Source organism: Hypanus sabinus, chromosome 8, assembly GCF_030144855.1.
Source record: "Hypanus sabinus isolate sHypSab1 chromosome 8, sHypSab1.hap1, whole genome shotgun sequence".
NCBI lineage: Eukaryota > Metazoa > Chordata > Chondrichthyes > Myliobatiformes > Dasyatidae > Hypanus > Hypanus sabinus.
The window spans coordinates 40,243,520-40,256,792 of record NC_082713.1 but is presented as its reverse complement, the minus strand read 5'-3'; the positions used below and the strand labels follow the sequence as shown (position 1 = coordinate 40,256,792).

The 13,273-nt window shown below is 40.8% G+C and overlaps 1 protein-coding gene across 2 annotated transcripts in view; it reads right to left on the bottom strand.

Annotated features, from left to right (window-relative positions):
* Positions 1-1,089: 1,089 nt before the first annotated feature.
* The window catches only part of LOC132398068 (heat shock factor protein 2-like), a 46,483-nt gene continuing 34,299 nt past the window's right edge, over positions 1,090-13,273 (bottom strand). Inside the window, exons 7-13 of one of the 2 annotated variants that reach the window (XM_059977007.1) lie at positions 12,994-13,099; positions 11,755-11,861; positions 10,014-10,178; positions 9,272-9,377; positions 7,661-7,726; positions 5,594-5,657; positions 1,090-5,351 (exon numbers count right to left, since the gene is read on the bottom strand). In XM_059977007.1, the coding sequence (XP_059832990.1) occupies positions 5,197-5,351; positions 5,594-5,657; positions 7,661-7,726; positions 9,272-9,377; positions 10,014-10,178; positions 11,755-11,861; positions 12,994-13,099 (769 nt within the window). In that variant the 3' untranslated portion in view covers positions 1,090-5,196. The remainder of the gene's footprint in view (positions 5,352-5,593; positions 5,658-7,660; positions 7,727-9,271; positions 9,378-10,013; positions 10,179-11,754; positions 11,862-12,993; positions 13,100-13,273) is intronic. The other variant, XM_059977008.1, reaches the window with a different exon arrangement.

The window sequence follows — 13,273 nt, the reverse complement described above, 5'->3', positions numbered from 1 at the left end:
CTGGTCACCCTGCAGCCATGTTTCCATAATTGCCACAATATCATAACCATACATAATTATTTGTACCGTCAACTCATCAATTTTATTCCTAATACTACGTGCATTCAAATAAAGGATTTTCAAATATGTTTGACACTTATTTCCTACCTTTTCCTTTTGTACAACTTTACATTTATCTCCGTACATTCTTTCCCCTCCTGACACACTGTCTTTTCATTCCTCCACTTTTACCTACATCCAAAACCTTCTCCATTGTCTTTTTAATTATTTGCTCTCTAGAATCCTCCCTCCCCCCCCACTAATTAGTTTAAAGACCTCTCTGCAGCCCTAGTTATATGATTCGCCAGGACACTAACCCCAGCCCGGTTCAGGTGAAGCCAGTCCCTCCGGAACAGTTCTCTCCTGTCCCAGTACTGGTGCCAGTGACCCAAGAAGCAAAACCCACTTCTCCCACACCAGTCTTTGAGCCACGCGTTTAACTCCCTAATTTTATTTAGCCTAGCCAAATTTGCTCGTGGCTCAGGTAATAATCCAGAGATTATTACCCTTGAGGTTCTGTTTTTTTAATTTGACCCCTAGCTGCTCATATTCCTGTAACAGAACCTTCTTCCTTGTCCTATCTATGTCATTAGTACCGACGTGTACTAAGACAACTGGATCCTGGCCCTCCCACTGCAAGTTTCTCTCCAGCCCAGAAGAGATGTCCTTAACCCTGGCACCAGGCAGGCAACATAGCCTTTGGGACTCTCGCTCTCGGTTGCAGAGAACCCTATCTATCCCCCTGACGATACTGTCCCCTATTACTACAACATTTCTATTGACTCCCCCCTCTGGAATGGCCCCCCACTCCATGGTGCTATGGGCAGGTTGCTCATCCTCCCCACAGTCCCCGCTCCTGCCCTCACGGGGAGTTAAGGGTCTCTACTTCTCACAAGGTGTCATACCTCATCTGGGGCTACAGGACCATCAATCTGCATCTGTAACTGTAGAAAATTCTCAAAGCCTTCACTGATACAAAAATAACAAGGGTCAGCACAATGACAATAACATTGCCAACTGGCTCAAAATAAACACAATCAACAAGCAAGCCACCAGAACTTGACAATGCATTTATTAATATATAGCCACTGTAAGAAATATACTTAATATCAAACACTTGATAACAATGATTTAAATCTATTCATTTAGTGTAGTGCATGTGAACAGCATTAAGTGTGCAAAATTAATACCTTAAACATTTCTTCAGACTCTGTACAAAACCACATACTCTCTTTAAAAAAGCTAATAAACAAATCCTATTTACATAGAAAGTAAGTAAAATAATATAATTCTCATGCACTTGTGAAAAGATCACAAAGGACCTTTTAAAAATACCATATACTGCAAAAGCAATGAACCATCAAAGATTTAGTGGTTAAGTGATTAATCCCTAACACATAAGGGGTAGCTATGTGCTGGTCTAAGAATTGGGGGCTTAAACTTAACTACAAACCATATTTTGTGCTTTTCTAGAAGGAGCACTGCTATTGGTAATTTATCACTCTCAGAACTGTTTCTCATATGCAGCTTCTAATAAAATGTGCAAGGCATTGGACTACACACTCCAATGTATCAAAACTCAGAGCAGGCAGCGTTATCATGACCAAAAAAAAGTTGCAGAGCAGCCTCACAGGTACCTCCACTTTGTCAGGGGGCTAAACAAATTTGGCATGTCCCCATCAACCCTCAATGCCACAGAGGAGCACCACGGATTGGTATGGCAGATGACCACAAGAAACTGCAGAGAACTGTGGAAACAGCTCAGCAAATCACAGAAACCAGCCTCCCCACCATGGATTCTGCACATCCCAGCCTTAGCAAATCAGCCAGCATAATCAAAATCACACCCACCCTGAAATCCTCTCTTCTCCCCCTTGCATTGGGCAGAAGATAGAAAAACAGATAGCACACACCACCATCCTCTAGGACAGTTTGCATCCCACTGTTACAAGACTACTGAATAGGACTCTTGAGCTCAAAATCTAACTTACTACCTTACATCCTGTTGTCGGCCTGTGGGGCACTTTGTGGTGTAACACTTCAATCTACATTCTGATATTCTTTTACCTCAACGTACTGTGGTCCTGAATCGATCCGTATGAACAGCATGCAAGACAAATGTTTCTCTGTCCCTCAGTAAACCGATTTAGTGATTCCCTTTATGGTTAGACCATATCCATGTAACAAAGTGAAGTTTTAAAAAGTGATTGTAAGGTGATTTGAAGAGATAAACCTTTTGTCCCCCTAGCCTACACAGTGTGGGCAACAATATTACGGTTATGAGCAATTAAGAAATCATGTACATTCCTTTGCTTAGTTTGAAGAGATTCTTACCATATTTAACTTTAACTTGACTCTAAATTTAAGATTACCAAAATCTACTAGAAGCCTAGAAAATGCTGAAGGGCAATGCTAAATTACGCATCCCAAAGTGGCCCCCATTTGCAACAGAGAAAGTAATGGACTTTTCCCACCTTCTCTCATTCATGGAATTGTTTGGCCATTTTAATTTCGCTGACTTGTAACAGTAAAGTTCCTCCAGACCCCTCTCTCAGAGTGTTGTATCTCAATGAGAGCACAAGAGATCTAGGTTTTATGTTCTTCATTTTTCTCTTTTGTTTGTCCCCAAAGATCAAAACCGTTGTGCTTCCCACTTTGTTGTGGAATACCAATGGTTACTATATTTTGACTATTGCATTCCCTTATCCTGCTTTACTGAATGAAGTAAAAGCAGCAGTTCTTTAAAAAAAAATCAAGTGTGGTGTAAACAATTACTGAAACTTTCAAAATAGTTGGCAAGCTGTTCATGCAGTATGAACAGCATTTAGAATCAAAGGTTCATATGGCATGGTAGGGACTTATTCAGCCCATCAAGTGCATGTCAGCTCTACGCATAGCAATCCACTCAATCCCATTTACTGGTTCTCCCCATACTGTGCAAATTCTTGCCTCAAGTACTGGCCCAATTCTCCTCTTTGAGCCTTAGTTGTCTCTTGCGCAGGTTAACAGGTAGGAAAAGTTAGATTATAAAACTTAACGCATGAAGGAATTTTTTCCCATGTTCTCAAGCATCACATTAAATCCATGTTCCCTAGATTCCAACCATCCCATACTTGGGCCTACTTCCTCCACTTACCCAACCTATACGCTTGTACATTCCCTCCAGATCACCTTGTAATCTCTGCTTCAACTGATGTCTGATCTTACAGCTGAAATACCTCAATGTGAAAGATATTCTAATAATTCTTTAATAAAGAGAAGTGGCCAGAAATTGGATGCATACTCCAGTTGTGACCATACCATTGCTTCAGACAGGTTCACCATAACGTCCTTGTTTTTTGTATTCTAGGTTTCTATTTAAGATGCCTGTATCGCATATTCTTTACTAAACTGTTTTCTCGATCTGTTCTACTAGTTAAGGATTTATATACATACACTCAGTTCCATCATTTCCTTCACACCTTTTAAGTCCAATGCCATTTAGTCTATATTGCCTGACCTATAAAGTACTGAATGAATCACTGTACACGTCCCTACAGAGTTAATCTGTCCATGTAGCATATCCACATCATCTTCTTAGGTGATACTGTAAAATGGCAGCTGCCAGTGCAAAGCGAGAACTTTTAAGTTGTAGAGCTGCATTCTCTTGCTTTAGTAAATTACTCTTCCCAACCTGCAAGCTCTACTGACAAAAGATCTTCCATTTGGCCTGTTCATGGCTTCTTACAAACCCGGCAGTGAACATTTGAGAGTGATGGAAGTCTCTAGAATATGGCCTGGGCCTTTCTGTTGCTGATCGTTCTCCAGAGATTCCTGCTGGAAACTCAGAGTACTGCCAATACACGTGAAACCTAACAGGAGAGGATGGCAGGACAAGAATTGCAAATTAAAAATCTAATTATAAAAGATGTTGCTGCATTAAACATGTGCATCCATTAATACCCATTCAAAGCTAGCCAGAATAACTGGAATTTTTGAACTTGGATGGATGTGGTTCAACCTCCAGACTGAGAGTAAATAAGAATGAAATTATGTAACAATTGAAAATCCAAATTGGAACTGCACTGTGACTTGTGCGGAGGAACTAGAGAAATGCAGGTAGAGACACTACGATAAAATGTGGAGCTAATTAATGGACCTGCATTTTGCAATTTACCTCCAAAATTGCTCAGAATCCAACACAATAAAGAAATCATCAATGGCATACTTGTCAGCATCAGAGGGCAATATTTTGTTTAGAACTTGTATACCAAACATGCCACTGATGCTGACCAATTTTCTGGTTAGTCCTTGCATTTTTCTTTTAATTCTCTAATTCCATTGACCATTCTGTAGCAATCACTTTTCATGCAAAATATACCCTGCTACTAAAAAAAACCTTGGTGTCTTAAATTATGCAAAAAAAAAAGAACATAAAGGCCAGAGACTGGGCAAATTAACCTCTTCTGGAAATTACAGGTGGATAAACCAGATCTGAAAAGAAGAGTAAATAACTAAATAATAAAATACCCAAGGCTTGTTATATCAGTGGACTGTGCAGACACAACTTCTGTGAGGCTCCTGTTGCATTCAGCTGATGCACAATATTAATAATCACACAAATATACTCAGCAGCAAACCATGTAAGGTGTCTATTCAAAACCAGCAGGGCTAATGGAAAGCCTAATATCCAATCTATGTATTGTCTTCCCCTCTCCTGAATGATTCTCCAGTGAAACAGCTTTGCATTAGCAGGCTGTTGGCAGTGTGCAGTTAATCAGACTTTCAGTTCATCAGTACCTTGGCTTATTTAGTGATATAACTCAAGTACTCGACGCGAGAGGTGGAAATGTTATACAAAGAGGCCCAAAGTAGACCTGTCCATTTAATTACACAGCAGCCTCTTTTCTAATTACGTTAGCTTATGTCAAAAAAAGAAAAGAAATGCAAGATCAGTTTTAGGATTATTGGCTTGTAAGTAATTTTGCTCACTAGTCTAACTTGAATAAGCCCAAGCTAAAGGAAAACACTGTGCCTAGAAATGCACTGCACATTAATGAGGAAATTCTACTTTACAGCAGTAATGTTTGAAGTAAGGTTCTACTGTTTGAAAAGAATACGCCCATCTCAGCAAAAGCTGGGTACCACTTAGTTGTGGATTAACTTGGACCCTTGGTTTCAAGTGTCACTGTCGAAAATAGAGATTTCGCTGGGGAAAAATGTGGCATCACTAGCCTCTTCTGCCAGTTCCAATAAGGTTGGTAACATATCGGTCTCATCTGCAGCCTCCTTTGAGAAAGGCAGGGTACTGCTATCTTGACTTTCAGTTTGACCTGAAAATAAGAGCGAGAGAGAGGAAGGATTTACAAAGCAGATAACCAAATGACTAAAGAGCTATTCAAAACAGTCTTATGCCACCAGCTCCACAGAAACAAATGACCCTAGCAAGAGCAGACGCTTCCCAAAGTTCCGAGTAGCGATTTCACTCCCATTTCTGCAAAACCAATAGTTTTTTTCCTATATTCTTCCGTGATTAGTAATTTTAAGATTTATTACAAAATAAACAAGAACTTACCTTCTTTGATGTGCAAATCTGTATAATCTTGTTCCTCTTGTGCATTTTTTTGTCCACTTGCCCTCTGCAAGAACATATTCAGCAATAATTAGCTGTAACTCTTAATTTTAATGAGATAAGAATGAAGAATATTAACTATATAATTCAGTTTGCTTGAAAAAATGAGTACCCTCTCCTGAACCTAGTGACACTTACTCTACTTGTGAATAATACTGTTTCCAGAATCTTAAAAAAATTAAGACCAAATTTTCTATTTACCAACCTAAAGTTGTAAAACCAACTGCAGCATTCCAACAGCCATGCTGTTCAGAAAACAAGCAGTTCCAAGTGCAGAGATGTCTCCCTAACTTCTCATCAAAAGTTAACTGTTTTCAAAAGGCATAATTTTACACAGCTGCCTATTCTTTGACAGCAGTTGAACACCTCAAACATACATTGGAGCAAACTGCAACACAAATTAAAATATAAAACAAAACTATTTAAAAAGGTCAAGGATGGGTTAAGTCGGTCAACCATGAAAATGAGCATAAGGATTACCATGGATACCATTTATTCCATGGTCACTGCATGCACCAGTGCTCCCAGCACTGTTAACCGACTGCTGGATGCCCAACACAATGAATGTACAAAACTTCAGAAACTTAGCCTGAACCTCCTAAAGAGAAGGTCTGCTGTTTACTGCCTGTGGTGCCGAGATCACTCAAAACATGGTGCCGTGGAGGATTTAACCATGGGTAACTGTGGGAAGACAGGTAGGCAAGATGTCCTGTGACATCCTGTCCAGTGCCATGCTCAGTAGGCAGTGGTATTGACAGGTACTGCACATACCAGTCTGTAGCTTCAAGGACCCTCAACCAGGATAATGTTCATTGATCTCACTCAAGTGGTTTAGGTGGGACCACTGCATCTTTAGATACCTTGCTCACAACTCAATTTACTACAGGACTTTTTCTTACCTAACAACAATCTGATTACACAGGATTCGCATTATAATCATATGCTTCATCTCCTTTTCATACACTTCATACCATTCTTAGTCTTACATACGCACACCCCCCCCCCATTCACCCATGGCAACCACATCACCCAAGCATACTGCATGACAGCAACAGCTATTCAACTGGGATAGGTGCATTACCCAAACATACAGCACGACACTCCCTAATGCACCCATCTTTTTCGTTGGGGTAGGAAGCCAGCCCAACAGCAGGCAGGAGGGAGAAAGTACCTGCTCCAAACGGATGAAAAAAAGCTGGCCATTATGGTAAAGGAAATTACTGAAAGCACTTTTCTCTATCTTTACAACAACTTCCTCCACCATCCCACTCCTTTTCAGCAGCTTGTCCTACTCTGGACAGTGTGCAATTACTTTCCGACTCATGTTGAATGGTAGGACGACGCCCCACCAGCCTACCCATGTTAGGTAAAAACAGTTTGTGCACGAGCATTTAATTCACCAAAAAAAGCACTTGTGCATCAGCCACTGCACTCTCTACTGACTATTGATACTTAAATCAAATGGGGAAACTCAAAAGACCAGAATCAGAAGAAATTAGTGACAAACCTGGATATTATTGAATTCCTTTTCAATAGCCCAGGTGTGGGTACTGTTCAAGACACTGAAGCACACCCAGCTGTACAGGGTTAAGAGAAGCTGTCAACTACAGCATGGAGATCCAAAGTAGCAAAGCTGGCTTGAAAAACGTATTACACACTGACTGGATACACCACCTACACCAACGTAATGATACCTGCAGCTGTTAGCCTCTTTGCTGTCTAGTGTACTTCCTGCTAGAATTGTGCCCTTACAATGCAAAAGTCAGATTGGTTGTTTACCACTCCTTGACTGGCCTTAAGATAGGTGCCACAAAACCTAGTTTCAGTCCCAAAATGGTTCTCAAAATTGGTACGAGTTCCTATGAAAAGAAAATACGTCCAAGCTATAAAAATGTACAAAACATGCAAGAACAAGGCTAAAGGGAAACAATCTGCTCTCTCTTGACTATTTTGCAACCAGCTAAAAAAAAGGCCGGCTACTTATAATATCATTTGCCATGAGCTAAGTACCTTGCTGGTGTCCACTCCTACTTCAGGAAATGTTGTTACTAATCCTCCAACTGATGGGTTGTAGAGCTGAGAAAAAAGAAGCAATCAAAAGTGTAACTGATTTACTAATGGCACACTCCCCTCTACCTACTGTGGCCTAATGCCTCTGGTGGTCCTTCTATAAAAAGATCATTTAACCTGAGAGCTTTATGGATAAACTTCATGTATTAGGCTTCCCAGAATTTAGTGCTTCTACTGGATTACTCCACAATAGACCATTTAAAACGCTATTAAACAGGTTAATTAAATAAAATGCCACTTACTTTCTACAAGACAGAAAGATTGATTTTAATTCAGTTCATAGGGCAAAAGCAAAGACAACTAACTTACTTTTCCTCAGACTCTGCAAATTCCCTGACGTAAAACAGCTGTGTGCAACAAATTGACAAACTTGCCGAGGTGTTAGAAGCTCTAATGTGATTTTGATTGAAAGACTTGAAAGTTAGAAAGATAAAGTTTGTTCTGAAGAACACTCAATATGTAAGTCACCCACAGCCCCAAACAAAAACAAATTCTTTTCACTTGATGAATAAGCACAGTACTGTCAAATTATTAAAAACTAATGACATTTCAATGCCAGTGGTTACATTCCCTTTTCAAAGCAGATATTAAATCCTTCATTGGCTCATTCTCCCTGTTTGCATGTCATTCCAAAAACATATTTATTGAAAGAGAATTATATCTAAAATTTTGCCAGTTTTCTATCTTACTGCCTTTTACTAGAAAGTGCTGACTCTTGGCGAGATGCGGTATCACAATGTAGTTAACTATATCTCTAGTGCTGTGACTGTCATAAGAAACAGGTCAGTTGAGTGCAGGCAGCATGGTCTAATGGAGACTATCATATCCAATTTGGACCTCATCCACTTTCCGGCAAAGGTCAAATGATAATGATCAGCAGTGGCAGTCGAAGCTGAAACGATTTCCGCTCTGCAATTAATCCCGAGTTGCAGAAACCAACTTTAGTGACCAACTGTTAACAGTAGGGAGAACGTCTAACTGAGCAGGTGGTCAGCATACCTGAAACTAGCAGAGATGCATGGTTTCTCTGCACAACATCAAATCCAAAAGAGCCATAACAAGGGCCTATTCATGAATTCTACTAATGGAATGCAAAAAATTCCAATAGAACAACCCCGAGACAGACATGCTTTTCCTAGTGGGAGGGACGCATGAAACAGTCTCGTAGGAAAGTCATACTTAGCCCAACTTCTAAGTTGACGTGAAATAACACACATTCCCAAATTCTCTGGTGCTGTCCACGAGTTCTCCCTATGACCACGTGAATGCTACTGGGTGCTCCCATTTCTTCCCATGCGCCAGTATTTACAACTTGATCAGATGGGTGGCCATTATATATAGCCGAGCATTAAGGGAGCTGGAGAATCTGAGGTGTGGAAAGGAATATGTCTTAGTGTAGTATCAGTGTAAATGGATGGTCAGTAGTTGGTGTGTTCTGGATGGACTAAGGGGCCCCATTTCCATGTCGTATATGGCTATACATGACTCAATGGCTATACAGATCTAGACTTCACATTGCACCTTGCAAAGATAAAATCGATTTCAACTCACATCTTTGAGTAAATCCAAATTAATGTTTAATCGACTGTTGCTGAGTGAAGAATGCATCTGAGCCAAACTGTTGTCAATCATATCCAAATGATCAATTATTTCACCCCTAGAATAAAGCAGAGTTAAGTGATCAATTCAGAGACCAGTTCGAGCCATTAATCATTTCTGAATCCCAGAAAAAGATCAGCAACTGACTTATTAGATATTCTTAAAACCTGCACATTTCCAATTTCAAAATCACAGCAATGCCACTAAAAGGGAGATGACTTAGTATTGCAGTACAATGCACCTTTACTCTGTTTCTTGTGTTTTATTCACCGATGGATCCCCTGCATTTGATGTGGGTGTGGGGAGAAACTTCCCACCATGCATTTCCCAGCAGGAGGACTTCTGTCCTTGTGGTGAACTACATATACCTGTCTGGACACGCCCCCTGCTGACTGCTCCTGTGGCTCCTCCCACAGACCCCAGTATAAAGGCGATTGAGGCCTGAGCCCGGCCTCTCAGTCTCCAGGATGTAGTATGGTGGTCAACTACTGCTTGTTCTTTCTTCCAGTCAATAAAAGCCGCTATCTTGCCTCACGTCTCAGAGTTATTGATGGTGCATCAGTCCTATCGTGTGTGTGATCTTTAATCAATAAATTACCAAATAGCCACCACTCCTCTTAAAGCTCTTGAAAGGGATGGAGGAAAATTAACCAATCATCAATTTCTTCAGGTTAATCTTCAAGCAAAATCTCACCGGTCAGAATTCTCTTCTGTGGTCATTTGACAGTGTTCATCCAGAAGTGAGTCATACAGGTCATGTGATGTAAATGGTGATGTCACTGTGCTGGAAGCAGCTACCAGGTTGTCTGTATCTGTACTGAACAGTGTTTCGGCAGTTCTCTGCTTTCCATTCTCAAAACTGGAGATAGTAGACAGTGATAAATAAAGCACATGAAGATGTAATAACTCCAAGAATCAACACTATACACATGCTCATTTCTTTATGAAACCAGAAATGGCTGGCATCGGTTATGAAGAAATGCAGCAATGCCTTTTGCTGGAACAAAGGTTATGTGATTCAGCCTAACTGTTCTAATTTTAGTGATAAGTGAAAGAAAGAAAATCATTTGCGGGCAAAGATACAAGTTCACCAAAAGACATGTTTTCAATACTTCTCACCGTTTTACAAAGACTGTTAGGATTAATGTCCAGACTTAAACGTAGCTCCACAGACCAAAATCACCACAGCAGCCAAAGTGAAAGGATGGAAGAGGACATTTATTTTAAGCTGGATAATATGCATATGGAGCTTGCTGCTTGTATATCACTCCAGACAGTGACATCAAGCACCTTTGACATATTCAAAGCGTTAAAATGTTTAATGTAGCTTCTTTCTGGAGGCATATTGTGTCAAGGCAACCTTAACCACCGGAATCACAAAGGCAGCTCCTGGCTGGGAGTGAGGGGAGCCCATCCACATGGAGGTTAACAGTCTACCAGGCACCAGACAAGGCCAGTTCAGAGCAAGTCAAAGATCAAGCCACTGATTTCCCACCAGAAGGTAACAAAAGGACAGTTCAATGTAATTCCATTCTCCATTCATTCCTCCCCACTGATCTCCCTCCAGGCACTTATCCCTGCAAGTGACCCAAGTGCTGCACCAGCCCGAACACCTCTTCCCTGACCTCTATTCAGGGTCCCAGACAGTCCTTCCAGGTGAGGCAACACTTCACCTGGGAGCCTGCTGGGCTCATCTATTGTATGTGGTGCTCCAAATGCGGCCTCCTCTGCATTGCTGAGACCAGGCGTAAGTTGGGGACCACTTCATTAAACACGTCCACAACATCCACCAAAAGCGGGACTTCCTGGTGGCAAAACATTGCAATTTCAATTCCCATTCTACATCTTGGTCCATGGCTTCCTCCTGTGCCAAGATGAGGCCACCCTCAGGGTGGAGGGTAGCCTCCAACCAGATGGTACGAATATTGATTTTTCCTTTGGCTGAACAAATCCCCCTCCCCTTTCTCGATTCCCCACTCTGACCTTTTACTTCTTCTCATCTGCCTATTACCTCCCCCTAGATCCCTTCCTCCTTCCCTTCCCCCTATGGTCCATTCTCCTCTCCTATCAGATTCCTACTTCTCCACCCCTTTACCTTTCCCATCACCTTCCACCTAGCCTCTTTCCCTTCCACCAACCTTTGTAATTTTGGCAACTTCCCCCTTCCCTCTCAGTCATGAAGAAGGGTCACAAGTCTGAAACGTTTCTGTTTATTCTTTTCCGTAGATGCTGCCCGACTGCTGAGTCCCTCCAGCATGTTCTGCGTGGGCTGCAGTTGTACGTTAGCCAGGGAACACACTTCAGAGGTTTGTGATTCTGAAAGATCTGTCTGAGGTGTATTACAAAGGTGAGGCTGCTCTTTAACAGTAAAAACAAGCTCACAGATAAGCTTTTAAACACGGGGAAAAGTGTTGAATCCAACAAAAGACTCCTACCTGTACTGTTCTTCAGCAGATTGATCCGGACTTCCAATCAAATGTGTGATTTCAGAGATGATAACGCCTCCAGAGTAAACACTGCTTTTCTCACAGCTCTCACATTTCTGAACATATTAACTAAAGCATGTTAATCTCTTCATAAGTCACCTGACTTATTCCAAGCTATAAACCCACAGTACTAATATTCAGACTTGCTCAACCACCCGAATTGCCAATCTGCCCATGTTTTGATGGGAAACCATCCATCCCTATGGAAATACAAGCAATATGCTTCAGTGCTACATTTGATTATTAATTCACTTTCTATTCCCAATTGACAAGGTCTCTTCACTATCCACAGCAAGTTCATCTTTGCATTTTCCTTCTTCTTCGTAATTTTTCCCCTTCTCCCCTCAACTTCTCAGACTACATTACTCCTTCCTGGTATTTGGGAAGGTTGGGGGGGGGGGCTGTTGGGAGAGAAAGCACCAACTTGGAGGAAGAACAAAATGTCAGTTCTTCTGCAGGTCGTGTACAGAATGGACAATGGGACAAAAGACTCTTCTAATGGCAATTAACCTGTTGCAGCCACTGTGTGAAGAGCCAGTAAAGCCCATGAGACAATCTGAAAAGGAACAAGGTAATTATTGTAGGATGATGCACAATGATAAAATATTTTAGGAACCAATGTTCTTTGCCTGAAAGATGGCTAGCAGGGCAAATAAATATTGATGTATTATTCTTATGTGACAAGAAATGAGACAGAGATGTTTACATAACAGGGAGTAATTTATTCAGCCGCTGATTTGAGGCCCCTGAATGGCATTTCAGAGAACAGCACAGGCTTCACGTGCATCGAGTTTGTTTATCATCTTTTTGGAGTGGTCCTTAAAAAAGTGTTTTCCTCCTAAGCACACAGAAGAGACCTAGCTCTCGTTCCTCCCTTTCAAGATTTTTTTTTTGGTTATTGTACCACTTGATTCTTACAGGAAAATTAATTACAGCTGAAAAAAATCAGACTGCTGGTAGTTATCACAGCTTACACTTTCAATCTTTTTGCATAAAACAAATCCTGATCTTTAGCAAAAAGCTCAAAAGTGGGAGAGACTCTTCAAATGCCTCAGTTTCCTGTACAATCTCAAGTGTTTTAAAACCCAACGTTAACATAATTTCACCTCAACTTACTGACTTCACTTCTCTAGACAGACCCAGCTGTTTCATCTCAGTTTCTTAACAAAGAAATTACCTCTGACCTACCGGAATACCATGTACAGCTGTGCCATCCTGACTAGAATCCATAGTGATGGGCCGACTATACTTGGCATAGGACTGAGGCAATCCAGAAGTACCAATCATTAGGGGCCTAAAGGAATGAGATGCAACAAATACTAGGACAAATTTTTTAATAAAGTAAACTATATAAACACTATCAAAATTATTTAATAATCATTAGAAAACACTGTTGATATCCTATTTCTAGAATATAAAACTTTAAAATGCATTAATTTAATTCCTTTGCAAAGTAAGTACTGCACAT